This window comes from Callospermophilus lateralis, chromosome 12 (genome assembly GCF_048772815.1).
Source record: "Callospermophilus lateralis isolate mCalLat2 chromosome 12, mCalLat2.hap1, whole genome shotgun sequence".
NCBI classification, from domain to species: Eukaryota; Metazoa; Chordata; class Mammalia; order Rodentia; family Sciuridae; genus Callospermophilus; species Callospermophilus lateralis.
The window spans coordinates 66,655,674-66,679,006 of NC_135316.1; the positions used below are offsets into that span (position 1 = coordinate 66,655,674).

At 38.7% G+C, this 23,333-nt stretch overlaps 1 protein-coding gene across 1 annotated transcript in view; it reads left to right on the forward strand.

Annotated features, from left to right (window-relative positions):
- Dgkh (diacylglycerol kinase eta) overlaps positions 1 to 23,333 on the forward strand; it is a 183,923-nt gene that overhangs the window by 56,376 nt on the left and 104,214 nt on the right. The window contains exon 3 of the mRNA XM_076872669.1: positions 22,711 to 22,821. Coding sequence (XP_076728784.1) covers positions 22,711 to 22,821 — 111 coding nt within the window. The remainder of the gene's footprint in view (positions 1 to 22,710; positions 22,822 to 23,333) is intronic.

The window sequence follows — 23,333 nt, forward strand, 5'->3', positions numbered from 1 at the left end:
GAGAATGTTATTTTCACATACCTGGGTTTCTTCAGTGTAGTGGTTCCAATGACCTTGGATATCATTAGGATGATAGTACTTACAGACGTTTCTTCCATTTTTTTAATGATTAATATGGGAGTAGTATATTCTGATTGAGATGGGGTAGTATATTATTTTCATTTCTAGAAACAGCTTATTTATTTATTTATTTAGTACCAGGAATTGAACTCAGGGGCACTCCACCACTGAACCATATCCCCAGCCCTGTTTTGTATTTTATTTAGAGACAGGCTCACTGAGTTGCTTAGCACCTTGCTTTTGTTGAGGCTGGCTTTGAACTCACAATCCTCCTGCTTTAGTATCCTGAACCGCTGGGATTACAGGTGTACCTGCCCTAGAATTGGCTTATTTGTTATGTACATTGTATGAGGCCTCTTATCATACTCCATTAGTTAGGGTGCTATCTGCTATGGGTGACCAAAACCCTAAATTGTATTGATGGGAACACTTGGAGTAGGGATGGACTCTTACTCATCTCTCCCTGTGAGTCTCAAGGCCTTGCTCTCCTCTCTGGCTTAACTATAGCCTCTATAAAGTACCTGAATCAATTCCAGGTGCCATGAAAGAGCCAGAAAATAGGCTCTTTCTGCTGGCATACCCGAAACAGTCTCTCTTGGAGCCCTCCATCTATATCTTCTTGACTGGAATTGGATAACATCTCACCTCTGAACTAATTGCTGATGGCAAGGGGAAAGAATCCTCCTGAGCAATTTATTAAATTAGTTAATGTGTAAGTGCTAGAGCTAGGAATAGAGTCAGCATGTCCCAAGCACCTGATTTATGGAGAAAGAGTAGATACCTATACTGTTTTTGGGTTCTGTTAGGAATGAGGAAAGAAGACATGGTTGTTGTGTGGTCTTGCACCTATTCCTAGAATTATATATAATGACTAATGTATTAAAAAATGACTAACTATAGATTAGATAGTAAGAACATAGTATATGTAGATTAACATGCTGTGACAAAACCCAAAGTATAGTGATTTAAATAATATAAGGGCTGCTTTCTTACCAGTGATAGATAGTTCAGAGGCAGGTGGTCTGGGGTGAGTGGGGGTGGCTTAAACATAGCTTGAATATTAGAGTTGCCAAATTCAAGATCAAGAGGCCAGCATCTGGGAGGAGGGCCTGTAGCAACATCATTCCAGGACAGAAGGCAGACAGAAGGAGGAAGGGAGACGGGAAGAAGACTAGGAAGGAGGGAGGTAGAGAGACAGATACAAGAGGGGGCCCGAAATGGTCTGTTTGTAGGAAACTCTCCCTTTAAACTCACACATCTTAACACTGCTACATTGGGGATTAAGTTTCTAGCACATGAACTTTGGGGGACACCTTCAAACCACAGTAATGACCTAAGGTTTGACTAAAAATCAACAACAGGGCTTGGGATATAGTTCAGTTGGTAGAGTGCTTGCCTTGTATGCACAAGGCCCTGGGTTCAAGCCCCAGCACCACACACACACACACACACACACACACACACACACAAAGACATCAACCAGAAACAAAAAACAGACATGTTTTTGGTAGTGAGTGATAATTTTCTTCTCAAAGCTTGTTTGGATTTTGATTCTGCTACTCTGATGTAGCTCCTTGTTTTCTCATCTGGAAAACCATTCTTGGAGTAGTCCTACAAAGTCCCAAACTACATGCCACTTTCAGATTTTTTATTTTTAAATTTTTTCTTAGTCATACCTACAAACTAGTAAGACCTGTACGTAGATGACATGTACTTTTATATGTAGGCAAAATGAAATCAGATGTTAAATCCTTTCGAGAATCTTAACTGTGGCCTCTGCTATATCATTAGCTCAATGTGGGAGACAGGCATTTGTATCTGTTTGCTTTACTGCTGTAGATCCAGTGCTCACTGCAGTTTCTGGCTTGTAGTAGATATCAATAAATGTGTATTTAATGAATGAGTAGAGCTGTAAAACACAATAATGTGAATAATCAAATCTGATTTTTTTTAACCTCAGCACTTATGGATCTATATATATATATTTTTAGGCATCTGTTGAAGTAATCTTTATTTGCCTCACCTTTCAGAGGAAAAGTGCAGCATTTCCCTTGATGTGTATAACCTCAGTAGACTCTATATAATCCCAGCGGATAAGTACTGTGTATGCAGAAAACTGCACAGACGGCAACCATGTGTGATATGGACAGCGCAGGCATCCAGGATGCAGGGATTTGTGAACTGGAGAGACAGAAAGGAAATATTTCATTCCTTCCCAAGAACAACAAAAACACCCACTTATTTCCAGGCAGCTGTTTTCAAGTGGAGTGGAGTCTGGGTAGGATGAGGAAGAAATAAAATAATCTGGATCCTGGGGGATTAGGGGAAAAAGGCTGGACCAGTTTCTAAAGACTGGGTGTGTAACACGACCTGTTTGTGATTTATATTCTCTTTATACCATAATATAGATATGGATTTCAGAATTCATGTACCACAGAAAATATTGGAGAGAAAAGGGGAGGACTTTTTAGAGTAAACATAATCTTAGCACATCACTGACCTGTGGGAATCTGTTACTTTTTACAAATTGGGCTCTGTGAGGACCAGGAGCATGGCATTGCAAATGAGCGAGCTCTGCTTGAGTGACATTTGGAAAAGTGGGCAGTTAAGGGCAAGTCAATGGGATGGAAGGTCTTGGGGAAGAGTATTCTGGATGTATGGAAAGACACTTCAAGTGCCCAAGATAGGAGTATGTATGTCTCACTTGGCCAGTGGCAGTTAGAGAGAAAGGTCAGGAGCATACACTGCAGGGAGAGTAGGGGTGGAAGCTCCCGCTGGAGGGACTCCAGGGAGGTAGAGACAAGGACCTTCAATGCAGAATGAAGGGGTTTGGGTTTATTGTGTGGCTTGTGTACAACCAACAAAGATTCTGAACATGGGAGTGACCAGATGAGATCTTTTTTTTTTTTTTTTTTTTTTAAATATTTTTTGTTGGAGATAGACCCAATACCTTTTTTTAAAAATTTGTTATGTGGTGCTGAGGATCAAATCCAGTGCCTCACATGTGCGAGGCAAGCTCTCTTGCCACTGAGCCACAACCCCAGCCCCAAGACCTGTGTCTTTAGGAAACAATTCTCGGGGGAGGGAATATGGAGGACTGACGGGGGCTAATGGGCTAGTGTGAAGAATTAAGGTTTCTTTCATGTTATGCCCACAGGCATAGTGGCTTTTGTGGGGTCCTGCTACTCCAGTGAGGCCTGCCTGAGTAAGGCAGCGTCCCCAGGGTAGAAGCAGGAATTGCTAGGACAAGTGTAAATGGCTTAGCATGGGGGTTCAGCTTCTTGGGTGTGCTGTGAAGACCTTGAGGGTGGTGTGCTCCTTAGCTGTAGGGAACGTGGTGCGACGTGGGGCTGAGAAAGGAAGGTCCTGGGGTCCTTCTTCGTGCTCACAGGTGCTGACAAGAGGGATTTTTTTTTTCTGTTGTCTAAAATGGTGCTCTCTGGTGACCTTCCTTTAGCTATGGCCCTCGAGTAAAATCTTGTTTTTATTCTGTCTTGTCTTTCCTTATGTACACAGTGGGAAACTAGTAAGCCACAAAAAGTATGAAATCCTGGCATTTTTAACAACATGGATGGAACTGCAGATCATTCCGTTACGTGAAATAAGCCAGGCACAGAAAGACTAGTACCTTGCTCTCACTCGTTGCGGAATTTTAAAAAGTTGATCTTGCAGAAGGTGACAGGAGGACAGTGTTGGCCAGAGGCTGAGGAGAGCAGGGGGAGGGAATAATGGGGAAAGATTGATCAGTGGATTCTAATTTGCAGTGGGAGAGGAGCAAGAAGCTCTTGGGTGCTATTGCACAGTGAGGGGACTCTAGATAATGACAGTGGGTGAATATTTCAGAAAGCTAGAAGAAAGGATTTTGAATGTTTTCACAATAATAAATGTGTGAGGGGATAGATATGTTTAACCTGATTTAAGCATTAGTATGTATATATGTATTGAAACATCACATGGTACCCCATAAATATATAAAATTTTTAATGTTATGTATCAGTTTAAAAACGCACTTAAAAAAAAAAGTAAAAGTTTTAGGTCAAAGTTTAAGGAGAAGCAGTATCCTCCCCATGAAAGGTTAGTGCTGATGGTGGGATGGGTAGTGGTTGTTCTCTGCTCCCCATAAGGAAGTTCTTCTTTGAGTGCTGGTTCTGGAAGCATCTCTGCAACGAGGCCATGGCCAGAGTCTAAGTAAGAAACAAGAAATCTACAAGAGTTGGTGCACTGGCAATAGAAGCAACATTTTGATAGCAGAGTAAGTAAAGTGACAAGCAAAGATAAAAGGTAGTTTGGAAGTTTTGGTATTGTGTGCTTTGGAAAATGCTACCACTGCTAACAGAAGAGTCACAGGAAGAGGAGTGGGAAAGTGCTGAAATTCATTTTAAGTTCCATTCAGGGTAAGAGAAAGCAAGTGACTTTTTCCTGGAGTCACTTACTAGAAGTTTACAGTTAGAATCTGTTTCCTGAAGCCAGGCCAGTGTTTTTTTTTTACTGCTGCACTGAGGGCATATTATATGAAATAAAGTGTCCTTGTTGAGTTTCAGGTGAACAATTAAGATATTTTGACAGCATCTCCAGGTAGAGATGTCAAGGACATAGTACTAAGTGGAGCTGGAATGAAAAATTGAGAATAAATGTAGAAATTTATTTTAGGATATATATATATATATATATATATATATATATATATATATATATATATATAGTGAAATATTGGAACTATGGAAAGGAGTTCACTCAGAGATTTGCATGCAGGCTATAACTAGAAATAGCTAAGGGGCAGTTTTCTTTAAAAGGAAAGAGGGAAAACTGTCTTGCAGCAGTAAGGCAGAAGCCAAGGAAGGAGGCAGCAGGAGTATGGTACGTTTTAAAAGAAGTTTGGAATCATGGGGAGGAAAGCATAGCTTGTAGCCTGGGATGTAGTCAAGAAGTGAAAAAAGTTTTTACCTCTCTTCATGCCAAGGCTGGGAGAATAGATGGAGAGAGAACAATTAGGTAAGATAGGAAAGTTCTGTTTAGTTTGACAAATAAGTTTTAAGTGCCACTGAGGTGCTAGGCATAGTGCTAGGACCGGGGATGCAAAAATGAAGGAAGCATGTGATTTAAGCATTAGTATGTTTACATGTATTGAAACATCACATGGTTTCAACATCCGGATCCTCACTCTGGAAGTTGCTTGTCCAGTAAAGGAGAGGAGCAAGAATAACACAGGAGCAACTAATAATCACAGAGCACTGTGTGTCCAGAACTGTTGCAAATACTTCATGTGCATTGACCCATTTAGCCCTCACAATACCCCAGTGAGCTAGTTGTTAGTTGTTGTTATCCATAAAGAAGAAGAAACTGAGGCACAGGAAGATGAAACAATTTGCTCAAGGTTTTCAACAGTTAACCAGCCACATGGCTAAGATTAGAACCCAGGCCATAGCTCTGTACCCATGTGCATTATGTAGACAAATTATTGCGCTGTGATACAGACACAGAAGTAAGGACAATGTGCAGGAGTAGCATGAGGGAGTGAGGGGTTACATTTTTCTGGCCAGGGATGGAGTTATATAGGGAAGATCTCAGAGAAGGAATAAATGGAAGACTAGAGATGGATCCAGATGAAGCAACACACTGTCAGGACCCGAGGCTAGAGCCCATGTTGGTGTGTGTGTGTGTGTGTGTGTGTGTGTGTGTGTGTGTGTGTGTTTTGCTGCTATCTAACCATTTGCACAGACTTTATCTCTGACTGCATTTCATCTGCTTCATCGTAATCACAGAAGACCATCAAATTTTATTCTGTTTTTTTTGGTGAACAATTAAGATATTTTTAAAACCTGGATTATCTTTTTAAGGGTATCAGCTTATCAAAACCATCACTGGAGTAGAATTTATGATTTTAAATAATAATGTATATGTGTGCCTCTTTGTAAGTCTGCTTATCAGGTGCCCAGCTGATTTCTAAGTGAGAATTGCCTATGTAATCAGGACCCAGGTGGTATCTGGGGGAAGAACTATAAAACTTGAAAGCAAAATATTGAAAATTTGATTAAAATTACAGAAAATAAGCTGATTCTTTTAATGGCCCTTTCTGAGATAAAATATACAAGGTAATGATGACTCTTGGATTTATGTGATTATGCTGTCAGTTCCCTGCCCATCCTTGACCACACAATTACCTCCTCTAATTCCTCCCTTATCCCTGGCCTGCATCCTGAAATTGAGAGCCCTGGGTGTGTGGTAGCATCATGAGTCTCAGGAATGGTGTGAGCTTATCTGTTTTGCACTTTAGTTACTGGATAAAAAAATAATAAATTTAATGGTTAATAGTTATTTTGGGCCACATCAAGATGCCCCTACATCAAAATAGTTGTATCATTCTGGCCATGTGGGAAAGTGGTTCCATCAAAATGTCATGTGTGGGCAAAGAGATTATTCTTGGGAGTTGGGGCGTTTGATAAAGGAAGAAGTTAATTCAGAATTGGAAGGATAGTTTTTTAAATTTTTTTTAAACCTCTTTACAACATAGTTACTTATATGCCACTCATGAATTACGGGCAAGGATTTATGTAACTCTAGGGAAAAAAAAAAAAAAAAAGGCCCAACTGTTCACAGCACTACAAGAAAATCCTGAGCATTAGTATAACGCCACTGCCACCTTGTGGAAAGATTGTAGTTTGTTGTACTTATAAAAAAAAGGCTGATATTACATTTATACACTGCTAATATTTTAAACCTTCTTAGTATAATAGCACTTTACGAAACCATGTATTTTTATCTCTCTAATATTAATTAGAAAATTATACTCAGAAACCTCTGTAAAGAAGGTACATATTAAGAATGGAGAGGGAGTTTATTTTTAGGAATTAAAAATATTCACAAAATGACTAGAGTCTCAAAAGGTAATTTTATCTTAATAGCTTTTCTCAAGAAAAACTATAAACCTCTACAATGGACAAAGCACTCTCCAATGAGAGAGTTTATTGGTATAAAGGATAACCAGAATATGTTGGATAATCTCCATTGTTTTGCTTTAGAATGCATTAATTTATACTTAAACATAAGTATCCTAGATATTGGATTTTATGGTATTTTAAACAAAATTATGAAGATATTGTGAATATATCCAGAGGTCTTTAGACTAGTTCTGTATGCATGGGGAAACCATTGCTTCCTCATTACATTTCATGTGTTTCCTCCGGTTTCTCAAGGGGTAGACCTAACCAGGGCTATGGAGCATGCAGCTTCACTGGCTTTTGTTTGGAAAATTGAATTTTTTTCTTCTTAAATAGGGAATTGTGGTATTGAGGCTTTTCTGCTATTGGGTTATGTATGAAAAATTGGATGAAAAACTGCAGAGCCACAGACCTATTCAGAGTTTCATAGCCTGACTTAACAGCCACTGGCATTTGCAGTGTGAGAGGGGACAAGCTGCCAGGGAACGGTGGGTGGTCAGAAGACAGCGTTCTGTCACCACATATATCTCAGACAATACGGCCAGAAAGTGTCCATCTGGGAGTGTGTGCTTTATGTGTAAAAGTGAGCAATTACTTCTAGGAAAACTATAAAATAAATAGTGGTTGCTTATTTTTCTGAGAAAGAGAACAAATGAAACTATTATACAAACTTCCAGAATATCACATATCTGCAATATTAAATGTCTCGTGGTTTTTGAACTAGATTTCACAGAGCTGTAAAATTCCCCCATTACCCCCTAGTAGGGAGGCTGAGTTGGTTAGGTTCTGGATTTTCCTCTGCAAAGTGCCTGCTGGAATATATTTGAGAAAACCTCCTCAGATTATTCCGAAACACAAAAGTGCTTGAGAACATGGCTCCAATGGCAGCTTTTATAAAGGGAACTGTTTGTGATGTTGTAAGTCACAAAGCACCATTATTGCATTTTCAATAAATATTGGTTCTAGAAACTTCTCCTATCTCCATTCTTCTATAAATAGGGATTCACTCACTTAAATTTGTCCTCATTTTTCCCCTGGACAGTTCCACTCCAGCCTTTGCTTTCCTGGCTGGGATAGACTGGTGCCAGTGCTGACTTTGGGTGGCAGTATGGATCTAGAGACATATTTGGAAAGGGGGATAAGGGACCAGAGCCACACCTCTCCACTCCCTGCTGGCAGGTCCCAGCACCTGATGGTGGCCAGCTAGCTCCCACTACAGCTCTTATTTCCTCAGTCACAGATCTTATTCTAGTCTTCATCTGCTATGAAATCTGGTTTAAATCTAAATTATAGTCTGTTGTAAGTTGGTTTCTTGTGAGCAGCTGACTCTCAAGAGGGAAGAGCTTGAATGAGCATGCTCAGTTATTAAACTCAAGTCATCTCCACACTCTGGGTGGGGGGCATAGGAATGGAGCTCCCACAAAAGGAAAGAAACATTTTTTGAGTGGAGAGATGCAATATTTTACTATATGTGTCTTTTAGGAAGTTTCTGACATCAAATTTTTTTTTTTTAAATTCTGAGAGTCCAGTAAGAGTAAATGGCTATATTGAATGATGTTAATTAAAGATGAATGAAAAGAAGGACTCAAAGTGCTACTGAAAGCAGAAATATCAGTAGAACCAGAGGGAAGGGAACACCGGGAGAGTGCCGGGCGAATGCTCTACCTCTGAGCCACAATCCCAGCCCGAGCAGGGTACGAGTTGGGAGAGGAAAGAGTGATAGAGAGAAGGCACAAAGGGTCTGGATTCAGAAGGAATGGGTGGGAAGTTTTGGAGGCTGAGAGAAAAGCCAGGCTTGAAGCAGTTTCACATGTGGCTGATGAAAGAGTTCGACAGCCTGAATCGGAATCAACGGCTCACCTTCCAGAGCATGAGCAGCATTGCCCATCCAGAATCGAGCTCTGGCATGTTGCAGGGGGAGATAGTTCTTATTTTATATTCATACAAAAAAAAAAAATCCATAAGGACTCAGAAAAGAAAAAGAGCCACATTATGACACAAGACATAGTACATTAAAGTGGGGCTTTGTGGTTTGCATTTGACTGCCTGCCAACCAAAATTATGTAAGTGTTAACTGTTGGATAAATACAGAAGGACAGAAAAATCTACTATCCCTTTAATTTCACTATCTACTGATATAAATACTTCATAAATGGGATCTCTTCTGTATTCCACCTGAACGAAGACAATATTAATGCTGACAAGATAGATGACCTCCCTTGATAATGACGGAATGACAGCGAATAAAAAGAAAATGACTTTTAATTTTGGGGTTAAAAAAAAAACAATCCCAGAATAGTCAACAGTCAAATGCTTATATTTGTCATAGGGGCATTTGCAGATAAGTAAGATGGCTGGCCACAAGGGCATCTCTGGATCTCGTTCTCAGAATGCTGCTGGGTTTCCTGCCTAGGCTGTCCCTTCAAGAGCTCTTAGAGTTGGTCTGCTGTTCCAGATTCCACCGAATGACTATTTCAGTGGCTTTGTCTGCATGCCAGTGTTCACTGATTCACTTGTTCAATGAATAACGATTGAGAGGTATTATCAGGGCCAAGAACCGGTGAAGAGTGCTGGTTCTACAGTGGTAAACAAGGTAGGCACGGTCCCTGCTCTTGCTGAGCTCCCAGGCAGGGCAAGGGACAGATATGTCAGTTTGGGGCTGCTTGACTTTTGAAGAACCAGCGGTGTGCAGTGGAGCAGTAGCAGCACTAGTCATTTCCTAATTCTTACTAAAAAAATTAAGATCAGTGCTCTAAGAAGTAAAAGAGTAATGTAGCATGTTGTAAACTCTTCTCCATTACTATGTCAAATACAATTTCATGATTGATTTCCATTTTCATACTTAAACCAGGAAGCCTTATACATTTGAGGATTGGATCCTTGGTGTGATTAAACACAGGTTTTGTGTGACACTTTCTCTGAATAGAAGCAATAGGCCCTGTTCAGAACGGTTATCTCTTTATTTAAAACACTCTTTCCCAGGGGCTGGGGATGTGGCTCAAGCAATAGCGTGCTCGCCTGGCATGCGTGTGTCCTGGGTTCGATCCTTAGCACCACATATAAACAAAGATGTTGTGTCTGCCGAAAACTAAAAAAAAAAATATTAAAATTCTCAAAAAACAAAAAACAAAAACAAAATAAACAAAAAAAACACCCTTTCCCAAAAGTATGGCATGCTAAAATAGTACCTCACTTAAGATACTTTGTATTTACATAGCATTTGAGAGTTTATGAGGCATTTGTATGTCATTTTGTTTGATCCTAAAACCTCTGAGGAATACAGAGCAGGTGATATGTATCCCCACTTTCCAGAAGGGGAGACTTAGGTTCAAAGTTGCTATTACTTATTTGAGGTCACAGAGCTAGGGCTATTTTCAGCAGTCAGATCTATTTCTTTTTTACTTTTTGCCAGTATGTTGACTTGGATGGAAAGAAAAATTTTAATATATTCCCCCATTTGGTTCCTTCAGTTCCTGTCAGTCAAAATAAAATCTGTGAATTACTTTTTTTCCTGAGTATTCGATGAATCAATTAACATGTAGTAATTATTTCCCAAATATCAGATAATTGCTGTATGTGGGATGGAAAAATAAATGAGATAAAGTTTCTGTCCTTTAAAAATCTCAGTCTTATAGGAGAGAAATACACATTTGAAAAGCTCCTGTGCAGCATGATTTATGCAGTAAATAGTACTCTGGGTGCACCAAGGACCTGATGGTAGCCTGAGCCAAGGAGAGATGATAGATGAGGTGGGGGTTTAGAAGAGAAGCAGAAGACAATGTGGAGTAGAAAGAAGAACTCATAAACATGCTTGGACATTGGGAAGTGTGGCTTATTGTTCACCTTCTATTAGGTGAACTTAGAGGGGGATTGCTGATGATGAGGCTGTTAAATAAGGTGAGTTATTGTGGAAATAAATCTTGTATACCCAGCTTAGAAATCTGGAATTATAGAGATGTTGAGAATATATTTTTGCTGAATGAAGAGGCCATTTTGAAAAGAAGAAGAAGAAGAAGAAGAAGAAGCCGCCGCCGCCGCCGCCGCCGCCGCCGCCTTGTATTATTCTGTGGGTGTTGGAAAACCATTGAACATACTAAACCAGAGTTTGGTGGAATCACATCTTTATTTGAGTAATTCTGTCTACAGTGGGAAAAATGGACTCATGGCGGGAAAAATCGACAGCATGGAGAACATTTAGGGGAGTGCTGAGTTCAAGGGCGTTAGAGGAGCTTTGTCTAGGGCAGTGGCAGGAAGAGTGGAAAAGGATGGATTTAAGAAATGAAAGCTTTTCAGTGATGCACACCTGTAATCACAGCAGCTGGGAGGCTGAGGCAGGAAGTTTGCAAGTTCAAGGCCAGCCTCATCAATTTATGAGGCCCTAAGCAACTTAGAGCCTATCTCAAAATTAAAAATAAAAAGGGCTGGGAATATGGATCAGTGGTTAGGTGCCCCTGGATTCAATCCCTGGTACCAAACAAACAAACAAACATGCTGTTCCACAAAGCAATGCTTATGGTGAGAACCAATGTGGATGATGATTTTGTAACATACTACCTTTTAAAAGAATTATCTCTTTTTTCTTATCCATTGCCTCACACATCATCATAACATGTAGTGATATGCAGTTATCAAGATACCATTCCCATTTCAGAGATTAAGAGGTTCACCATTAAAGATGGACAAACAGACCCATGATGTCAATAGGTTCTGTACAGCTTCCCAGGAAGGCATAACAGCCTCCCTGGAGCTTATATGATAAATGAATAAGGAAACATAGAGGGCAAAGAAAAATTCTCTGGGAGGATAGAATAGGCCATAGTCAGAAAAGATAGGGAGAAAGTGAGATATGTGTAAAATGTAGAGTATTGAAAATCCCCTGACCATTGCTCTCATCACACCAAATTCCATTCCCTAAAAAAGAAGTGAAAGGTCCTGCTGGGGCAAGACCAGTGGGAGCTAGAGATTTTTCTGGAATTTTTGAAGGCATCTGTAAAAATTATGAATCATACTGACCTTTGCACTTTACCACACCTATTTAATGTTCTCATCCAAAGCCAATAAATTGAAATTTACACTAATTAGATAAATCAGACAGTAACTGATTTTTCAAAGATTTTTAGCTACACAAAAGGCTTCAAATGACTCTTTTTAAAGTTCATTCTCCTCGGGTCTTCAGAGTAGTAGTAGTATTCCATTTAGGCAACTTCAACCTGTGACACGTAAGCATTTCTGAAAATTTAGATGAAGTCCCTGAGTGCTCACGTATGTGTGACTTAAAAGAGAAATTACTTTTATTTGCTCTAAACAAGGACCATAAAGTGAACAATTTCACAGCTTTAAGACATTGAACTACAGATGGTCTCAGAAAAGTAGCTGATGAGTTCTTTCAACTCTTAAAGCCATTTAAGTTTATTATTTAAACTAAGCACTTAAAGCTTAATTTTTGAGGGCAAAAAAAAAAAAGCCAAATTTATTTACTTTTTTGTTTTTAGCGTTTGGAAACTGAGTTATTGGATTGCAGTTAGTATCTCTATGGCTTTATTGATTTTTTTGAAAGGATCAGATAGTACTAAGCCAATATCTTCCAGGTTATATGACTAATTGTCCATTACATGTAAATGTTTCTAAGCCCATTTGTGGGGGGAGAGGTGAATTTATCCATCATCCTGGAAATTGTGAGGGAAGCAATATTAAAATATAAGACTTATTTTTTTTAACAGATTCTAAATAATAACTTCCTGATCATAACTATAATTTGTTAATAGCTCTAAGTTGTTATTCTAGTTGACCACTAATGTTGAATATAATGTTGTGATTTGAAACAATAATTCATTGTTTCTTCATTTGGTGTACTTATTTTGAAATTTGTGGAACCCCATTTTCCCCCATGTTTTTTACTTAACCACACTTTAATTACATGATTGCATGTGCTAGAGCTGTGACAAATTAATAATTTTTGTTATGCTTCTTTTATAAAAAGTATTTGTTTAGAGCTGGGGTTGTAGCTCAGTGGTAGAGCGCTTCCTAGCACGCGTGAGGCCCTGGGTTCAATCCTCAGCATCATAAATGAATAAAATAAAAGGCATGTGTCTATCTACAACTAAGAATATTTTTAAAAAACTATATTTTTTTAAAAAACTATTTGTTTAGCCATTTATAAACAGTAGTTTTATTTTAAGGATTAACTTTCATGTGAATCTTTTACATCACATTCCTTAGAGGAAAGCAAGAACATTCTTTCTCTTTTTCTTTTCTTTTTTTCAACATTTAAGATTAATGGTTCGTATGTTATAACACAGAGAAGTTTGTAAATCCACAAAGACAAGGACTCTGTCTTGCACATCTTCATATTCCCCATGCAATCTTCACACATTGCAGAAGATTGATCCATGCTTATACAAGATGAAAAAGGAACCTAAGAGTTGTGTAGAAAAAACAAATTATTTGCCCTGAAAGTGACGACTTAAGGGACATCTCTGAATGAGCCATGCTCTTAAAATCAGTGCAGACAGACATATTCTGTCCCTTTGTCTGTCTTTCCCTAGCTTTTCCCCCAGGACACACCCCTCAGGAGCACATGCAAAATTGTATACTGCTTCAGCTGCTGTTTTACACCTGGAAAGAAACAAGCTCCCTGCTCGAAACTGCTGAACCTAGAAACCTTAATATCACCTCTAGTCACCATTTCTTGTTTACTCACCGATAAAACTTCCCCTCAATCGGGTGCCCATGCTTTCTTGTTTTCTGATTTTTTTCCTTTTTTAAAAAATCAGTTTCTTTTTTTTTCTTTTTTACGAACACAGTGCCTTTATTATTTTTTTTTTAATGTGGTGCTGAGGATGGAACCCAGCGCCTTTCACAAGGCGAGCACTCTACCACTGGGCTATAATCACAGCCCCAAATTCAGTTTTTTTTTTTAAATTTTTTTAAATATATTTTTTTTAGTTGTCAATGGAGCTTTATTTATTTATTTTTATGTGGTGCTGATAATGGAACCCAGTGCCTCACACAGGCTAGGCAAGTGCTCTACCACTGAGCCACAACCCCAGCCCCCCAAAATTCAATTTCTTTACAGATCATCTTACACTATCACTCAAAGTTGTTAAGTTCAACTCCACAGCTTTATTCTGGGAGCCCCTGTGATGTGTCTCCTAATGTGTTAGATGGTGTTGGTTTAAAAATGGGTTGGACACAGTCCTTATGAAGGCCACAGCCTCCTGCAGTCATAAACATGTAAAAGGATGTAATTTGGTGTCTTAGGTGCTATTCCACAGATACAGAAGGGAGTGCTTTAGAGGGGTGAAGGTGGGAGGGGCTGCTTCTTCCTGGAGCTCAGCTGGGACCCTTTACAGGTCCTGGAAAAGAGTTGAGATGACTAGGAGATTTCAAGACAGAGAAACTGAGGAGAGAGAAAGGGGCAGAGAAAGCAGCATGGAGAGAGGCAGGCAGTGGAAAGCATCCTGTTCCTTCTTCTGTGATACCAGTGGGACTTGAGGCTGAAGGCAAAAGAGAACCAATGGCTTTGAGCAGTGCACAATATAATCAAGCTTTTATTTTAGAAAATTACCTTAATAACCACATGGAGAATGAAGTGGGTTATTTGTGCTTTCTCCTAACAATGCTTGTGATAACATACATAGACCAAACATTAACTTTTCTACTTCATTGCCTCAGACAGAACTTTACAAAAATTTCAATACACACACTTCTATCAGTTGAGTTTCCAAATGATTTATTCTTTGGGTAAGTAGGTTTTCACAACATTTCAACACTCTGCCTTTAAGGATCCTAGGTTCTCTACTCTGGGTAACCTCAGATGCTCTAGCACTTTGGCAATGTCACTCACTCACTGTGTGACTCTTCCAAGGCCGCCCTGGCAGTTACAAGAGGATTTTCCTGTATCTCTCCTCCAAGAGTCTTGAAGTGAAACTGTATTGAGCAGGCATGTCTGTTTGGATATCTTAAACATTATCAGGGGGAAAATAAAGAATTCACGTGTGAATGAATCTGAGCAAATATTTGACAGAAGTGAAACTGATTTATAGGAATAAAAGCTTAGTACTGTGTAACATGACGAAGTTCAAAGTTGCTCCTTGAGTCAAGGCCAAGGTGAGCCTTCATATGACCTTGGTGATCACCTACAGTTGGGTCCAAAAAGCAGCCCTGCTGTAGGTGCCAGGTGGAAGTTCACTTCTCAACCTAGCAAGACAATTCCTCTGGGATATTCAGTGTTGTTTTCTTTTCTCTCTTGTTACTAACTTCTCCAGATTAAATGATACTGATACTGCTCCCTTTTAAAAGAGTTTTTAGCCTCTATTCCAAGGACCTTCTGGACTATTTAGCTGTGTCTTAGAATCTTTTTATTGTGGTTTAAAACATAACATTCACCATCCTAAGCATTTATAAAGGAACATTTCAGTAGTGTAAACTATAGTTACCTTGCTGTTTGATGTGATCAATCTATCTGTCTAGGTACTAGGGATTTAACCCAGGGGCATTTAACCTCTGAACCACATTCCTAGCCCTTTTTATTTTTTATTGTGAGACAGTGTCTCACTAAGTTGCTTAGAGCCTCGATAAACTGCTGAGGCTGACCTTGAACTTATGATCCTTCTGTCTCAGCCTCATGAGCCTCTAGTAATTCAGAGGATGCCAAGGCATCCAGCTAATCTTTTTATTTTTAAATTAACATTTCATATTACTTTCTGATCAGGTGAATAATTATTTTTATTTAATGTATCAAGTCTCAATTTTCACCCTCTTATTTTCTTTCAACATTCTCTTTTTAATCATAAAAGTTTTTTTTAATCAAGATTTTTTCTTTTAAAAAAGAACAACACTCTGAAAGCACTCATTGGTACTTTAATAATACAATCTTTGATACTTCCTACTGCAGTTTCTTTGTATTTCTTCCCATGTTCTCTTTTAACCTCTCTATGTACTGCCCTTTTATGAGTCACAAGAGTACACTTTAGGAAGCAACAAACCATGAAACTAGATAGGACACGGAGACACTAAACTGCCATTTGGTTATTTGAGGGAGTCGAGGTGTAGGTGATAAGAGCTTCCTCAGTTACAGAGTGAAAATAACATGTCGCCCTGAGGTTTGCACATCTGTAGTCATGGAAGATAAACTAGGACAAAACAAAGTCACAGGATGAAAATATTATATTTTCAAATGTGTTGAAGGAATTAGTATTTTAATTCAAATTAATTTTTCTTGGGGCAAGGTTTTCATTGTCATAAAACAACATTTTTCTTTAATGCTACTGCAAAGAATAACAACTACATATGACTAGGTAGTATGTCTTTAAATATCACATTTCCAAAATGTACAAATAAGCATATTTAAATGTTCAAGTCAGGTAATACCTGTGTATTTTAGAATATGTTTGATTATGAGAAGTAATAATTAACTACTTCTAAGATCCCAACAGAAAATTGGAACCCAAAACATTTTAGTTGTTGCTCCCTAACGTCTTAAATAATATTAAATCATGCTGTTTCAAATGCTATTAAAAACTATTAAGCTAACTGGAGAGAAAGTTAAAGAAATTAGTGTTTTCTACTCATACCTATATTAAGGCCTGATTTATTAAAAAGAAAAAAACAAAAACAACTAATAATTCAGCCTGATGTGTGAAGGTCATCATTTTTAGTTATGGTGAATTCAGGAAATTCATGAAACCTTTAAAATTGTATGTAATTTGTAGTGTGTAAGTGTGTGAATTCTGGAGAGGTAATTTTCATAACTTTCATTAGATCCTGAGAAGACTTCTTGATCCAACTAAAGTTACAAGCCATTGTTTCAGAGGTTACTTTGCCTGTTTGCATGCAGACCCCAGCTCACAACTAGCTTTTGTTCCAGAAATAGTTTGTTTATGACCTGGTTATTTGGAACTTAGACCACATTTTTTTCCATGAAAGAAATATAGAAAGTACCTTGGGTTCAAATAGTGTCTCTAAATATTATAGAACCTTCATGATGGAAATGCAAATGAGGCAGATCCAGACTGCAAGTGGTTTACAATCCAGTCTGGGGTGAAGGCAATATATAACTGATCCTCAATTGAGATTAAATTCCTAATTTTCCCATTACCTTCTCATTCAATTTTTTTGTACCTATATTAGGATTAATTCCCTTTTGCCATTACAGCTTCAGTTTACAAGTAGGGGAGAAGGGAGCCCTTTGCTGTCAGAGTTTCAGTAAGAAAGAGGACAAGAGTGTATTCTCTCAGTAGGAAGGCATGACCAGGACATCCATGGAAAGGCTGGTATTCTTAGAATTTGAACAAATATTGATCATGTGGTTCCTTTCTTTCTTTTCTAGTTTTGGTATTGTGGATTGAATTCAGGGGTGCTGTACCAATGAACTACATCCCCAGACCTTTTTACTTTTTTTTTTTTTTTTTGAGACCTAATTTTACTGAGATGCTGAGGCCAGCCATGAACCTGCTTGTATCTTGCATCACCCTCTGGAGTTGTTGGGATTACAGGCATGTGCCACCATGCCTGGCATATGATGTGGTTTCCATGTAAAAATGTATTCCTAATTCTTTTTTTTTTTTTTTTTTTTTACTGGAGATTGAACCCAAGGGTGGTTAACCACTGAGCAACACCCCCAGTATTTTATTTAGAGGCAGGGTCTTGCTGAGTTGTGTAGGCCCTTGCTAAGTTGCTGAAGCTGTCTTTGAACTTACAGTTCTCCTGCCTTAGCCTTCTTACTTGGTACCCAGGTTCCTGGGACTCAGAACTTCAGTCCTTAGAGCTTCATTAATGGCCTCTGTGACTGGCAATGAATGGAGATTCCACAGCAGGGACACTACCTCTGAGAAGTCCTTTTCCTAAGTAGCCAGAATAGCCAGAATAAGGACCTTTCTATGGTGACAACCATGTGTGTTTGAAGTGTTTATGTATCAGACTTTTCTTTCTGAGGTATAGCATGAAAATTAGGTTCTTGATGAGAGCCATGATAATTCTTTCTGGCTAGGCTGTATGATTTCTAGCAGAAATTTCATGTCGTTTTGTTGACTGAAGGGAGAAGCTAAGTGGTGGAAGCAGAATGAGGAGGGTGAGTGCTGCAAGATGTCATCCTGTGAGATTCGGCATCTTATCATGCTACTTCAAAAATAACTGTCTTTTCCATAATTCTTTTTTTTTTTAAAGAGAGAGAGAGAGAGAAATTTTTAATATTTTTTTTTTTTTTTAGTTTTCAGTGGACACAACATCTTTATTTTATTTTTATGTGGTGCTGGGGATTGAACCCAGTGCCCCGAGCATGCCAGGCAAGCGCGCTACCGCTTGAGCCACATCCCCAGCCCTTTCCATAATTCTTAACATGTTATCCAGCTCCGGGGAGAGCTTTGGAGATTAGCCTACTAGCGTACACTGTAGCATACACTGTTATGTACAGTGTGGGAACATGGCTTAAGAATGCATCCACTTTTGTGCTTTTTTTTTTTAGGGGGGGGGGTATGTTGGACTCAGGGGCACTCAACCACTGAGCCACATCCCCACCCCTATTTTGTATTTTATTTAGAAACAAGGTCTCAGTTACTTAGTGCCTTGCTATTTGCTGAGGCTGGCTTTGAACTCGCAATCCTCCTGCTTCAGCCTCCTGAGCTGTTGGGATTGTAGGCATATGCCACTATGCCTGGCTGCATCCACTTTTATAAGGATAAATAGGGGTTACTTTGAATTCAGAGAATATAACAAAGACTAAGTATATTTTGGGAATAAATTTGAATTTACAGTAAGAATTATAATTACTTTAGCCAAGTAATTTTTAAAGATATCTTTTTTATAGCATCTTTATTTATTTTTGGGAAGATATCTTTTGATTGACTCAAATGTGTCTGACTCAAGACCATATAAAATAGCATAGTATTTGCATATAATGGATGTATATTCTCCCACATACTTTAAATCATTTCTAGATCATTTACACAATATAATGCAGTGCAAATGTTATGTAAATAGTTGTATTTTTAAGGAAATAATGGCAAAAGTTTATACATGTTCAGTATATGTGCAATTTTTTCCAAATGCTTTTCATCTGTGGTTGGTTGAATCCAAAGATAGGTAAGCCATAAATACAGGATTCCAACTGTAATTGATTGAGATGATGTGCAGTTAAACTCTACACTAGCTGTGGTTCTCCATAATGGCTAACATGAGAATTACCTGAAGCATTCCAAAATTCCTGATACCTGGTTTGCACCTCAGACTAATCAAATCAGAATCTCTGGGAGTGGCACCCAGCAATCAGTACTTTTAAAACTTCTGATAATTTGGATTTATATTCAAGGTGAGAATAAATTTGGGAATAAATTTGAATTTACAGTAAGTAAAATGTTCCCTGCCCCAGACTATTCTTACTCCTTGTGCCTTGATCTCTTTTATGGGTACAATGTGAAGATCCACGACGAGGTTCCTTTCCCCTGGGGAATTTCCTATTGTCTTTCCTTAAACTTTTCAAGAACCTAAGTCCCATTGTGTAATTTAACTCTAGACATCCCCACCGTCTTAAAAAGTATTCCTGAACTTTCTAGTCAAACATAGGGCAGGAAGGAGGGACATGCACAGCAACCTTTGACTTATGCCTCTCTTAAAACATTTTGCACTATGATTAGTTATTTGGAAACAAATAGCTCTGATGTGGCAGCATCTGAGATATGACTGCACAATTTCATCATAAAATGAAATTAGGAGCACTTGTGTGTTTCTCCCTGGGTTTTTAGAGGTGGAGTTTTGGGGGCCTAGATCTTCAGCCCCCCTCCCTGGTACACCACTGGGAAGATATTAACATGTGGCCTGGTAGCAGTTGAGTAGGTTAGTGCATGGTTCCCACTTGCCTGGGATTTCAGAATGAGGGCTTCTGTGATTGGGTTAAAAGTGTTCCCAGGAGGCTGTCACTGCAAATGGACTCATTTTTTCACCAGCTTGCTCTAGTTTATGTCAGTCTTCCTCTTCATTGTACTATTTAAAGAGCATGAATCTTGAACCAGGATTTTTATTGCTCAAACTGTTTACCTTCCCTAACAGTCCCTTTCTCAACCCAGTCTTTTGCATCTGGTTGTTCCAGCCAAGTGCATATGGATGTTTTTCTCTGTTTTTTTTTCCTCCTCTCTTTTGTCCTTCATGTATATTGGCATGCCAAGTGGATGCTGCCTCTATTTCTCTCCATCTCAATCCAACCCCACTACCACCCAACCCCAATGTGTGTCTGTTGTCTCTCCCCTGCCCTTCTATAGCAAACTCCTAATTGTTCTTCTACTTCTTTTCACACCCATTTCCCCATTGTTGCTCCTGCTTCAAATGTTTCACTAGCGTTTTGCACTTAGGATAAAAAGCAGATGCCTGTCGTGGCTAGCATACCCTGGCTCTTGTCTCCTATAACATCATCTCTTGATACTCTCCATCTACTGTAACTGTTATTTGCCTTGACAATGGCCTGTGAACACTTATTTACTTCTTCCAAGAAGCTCTTATAATTTGATGCCTGGGAAATACTCCCTGAACTTAATAGCCTAATGATATCACAATAATAACACTCTCTGCCACTTATTGAATGTTTTCTGTAACCCAGACAGTGTGCTAAGTGCTCCACAGACATTATCTTATCATGAAATTAGATGCAACAAGCTTGTGAAGTTGGTATCTGTCTTCCCAATTTTTGCAGAGGAAACTGGGGCAGAGAATTGGAGTGACTTGCCTAGGTTCATACTGTTAGCATGTGGGGGAGCCTGACTGGAAGCCTGACTATCTGATTCTAAATTAGCTTGTTGGTTCTAAAGTGTCAGAAGTATTTTATTACCATTAAACTTGCAATGATTTCACGATTCTTGGAGGACAGTCTTAGAGCAAACTCTAGAAGAAATCTCTCATTGAATTTGGGAGGAAACCTTAAAATATAAGTTAATTACTTTATTGGAGACAACAAACTTCTCAATATTTTATGTCTTACTGACAATAAGAGACAGGAGGGTGTGAAAGTTGCAAATAAACTCTGTAATCAAACAGATGGCATTTAATCTCAGCATCTGCCATTCATTCATCTAGATCTTGTCATATGTGCTAGCTAGACAATGTTCTTGGCACTTGAGGTACATCAGTGCTCGATCCATTGGGATGATTTGAAACTTTGTTTCTATCAGCTGTTTTGGTCTTGGAGGCTCACTATAGCATTATTATTCTTTTATTGAATTCACTATAAATCTGAGCCATCTTGGACCCCGACCAAATGGGGAATGTTTGAGCTAGTCTTGTGACACATCCCTTAAGGACACTCTTACAGGAAGGCTCTAGTGTAGTTTGCTTTCTTCCTTCTTCCCTTTCCCCTTTTCTTCCAATTAAAATGAAACATTAAATTTAACTTTATTAGATGTAATAAACTCAGGGACTTTATATTCTAATAGGGATAGTACAATAAACATAATAAATGAGTAAATTACATTATACTTCAGAAGATGGAAAGTACTTTGTGGGGGTGGATAATAAGATCAGGATGGGGAGATATAGAGCACAAGAGCAATTGCAGCATTAAACCGGCGGTCAGTGAGATGGGTCTCAATGAGAAGGTCCAGACTGGAAGGAGGTGAAGGAATTAGCCAGGTAGATATTGGAGGGAAGAGCAGAACAGGAGGAGAGAGGGCCTAGTGCCCAGGCCTAAGGAAGAGCATGCATGCCCATTTCAAAGTGGCCATTTTGGATGGAGAGGATTGAGAAAGTGTGGGACTAGATGAGGTCAGGGAAGTTCCAGGTATTTCATTGGTGACAATGAAGAGAACTGACATTTTAAAAAACACTTAGCAGGATCCTGCCTAGTCACAGAGCCCTGCCTACCTCTTTGAGCAGTATGTCCTGCTGTTCCCCCCTGTAGACAGTTGGCTGCATTTCTAATAGGGAGTTCCTTAAAGAATCGCCAATGTCCAGGCTGTTTTAAGCTTTTTACTTTTGCACACACCTAGAATGCCCTTCCCTTTCCCATTTTTATTGTGACACACTCTTTCAAGATGCAAGGTGGAGCCTTTCTCTGGGAGGATCTCTTTGACTCCTTCTGAGGTTAGCTGATGCTCCCCTCTCTGGGCCACCATGCCTAGTATTTGTATGCACATTTGTTGTGATAACTAATAGTTAATGAACACTTTCGATATGTCATGGACTAAGTCATTACATGTTAGTTAATTATTTCCTGCGCCAACCTTGTAAGGTATGTCCTGCTGACATCCCTATTTTATCGATGAGTAAATATAAACATGGAAAAGTTTAGTAAGTTGCCTAACAAGATCCAGCTACCTGTGATGATAGGAATTAAACACAAGTTTTCTGGCTCCAGAGCCCATGTACTTTCCTAATCATTATATATACTACACCTCTACCATACTTACTATATACTAGACAGCATGTGTATCACACTATATTACAAATGTTGGTTTGTGTGCCTGTGTCTTTTCATTACCATTTGTGAATTCTTTGAGGGAAGAGAACCATGTTGAATTCATTATTGCTCTTTGGGGCTTTGCTCATATGCTCCCTTGATTCAACTGTGATGAAAGAAACATTCTCCTGTAATTTGTAAGACATGAAAAATATTATTCAAAACATGAAAAATATTATTCAAAATGTTAATGATTTTGCATTATTGATTCAGAATTGCATTTGGTTTTAGTTTTCATTTTAATTGTGCCATTGTGCTTCTCTTTCCACCCAGACCAGTATCAAAGAAGGACAGCTATTGAAGCAAACCAGTTCTTTCCAAAGATGGAAAAAGCGTTACTTCAAACTTCGAGGCCGGACACTTTATTATGCAAAGGACTCAAAGGTAATTCAACTGAATACTAGTTTTAAGGAATTGAGATTGTGGATGGATTTAAAAATTTGATTGTATAAGCTGTTTTTGTCTTGTAGCCTCATGGTAGCATGAGCTTACTTTTGTATGGTGTTGGTAAAAATGTGATCCATCTTGAACCTCATCCCTAAGAGGTCAATTTCAGTCAGCCCTATACATATCCCTGAGAATCATCTTATAGGAAAGTTGTAGTATAGTTAATCTGTCCTTGCCCTTCCATTCCTTCCTTCCAATTAAAGTAAAATATTAAATATAATTTATTAGCTATAATAAACTCAAATTGTTGATTTATCTCCTTTTCTTTTACTTTTTACTTTTAAATCTTTTTCTGCCCATGAAGAGAGTTGTTAACAGTTGCTTCTCATTGTTGAGAACAGGCTTCATGGTGATAATGCAAATCAAGTGCATATATGATACTTGGCACAAAATAATTACTCTAGTATAGTAGCAAGAAGAATGAAAATCATATTGAAATAAAATCAAGA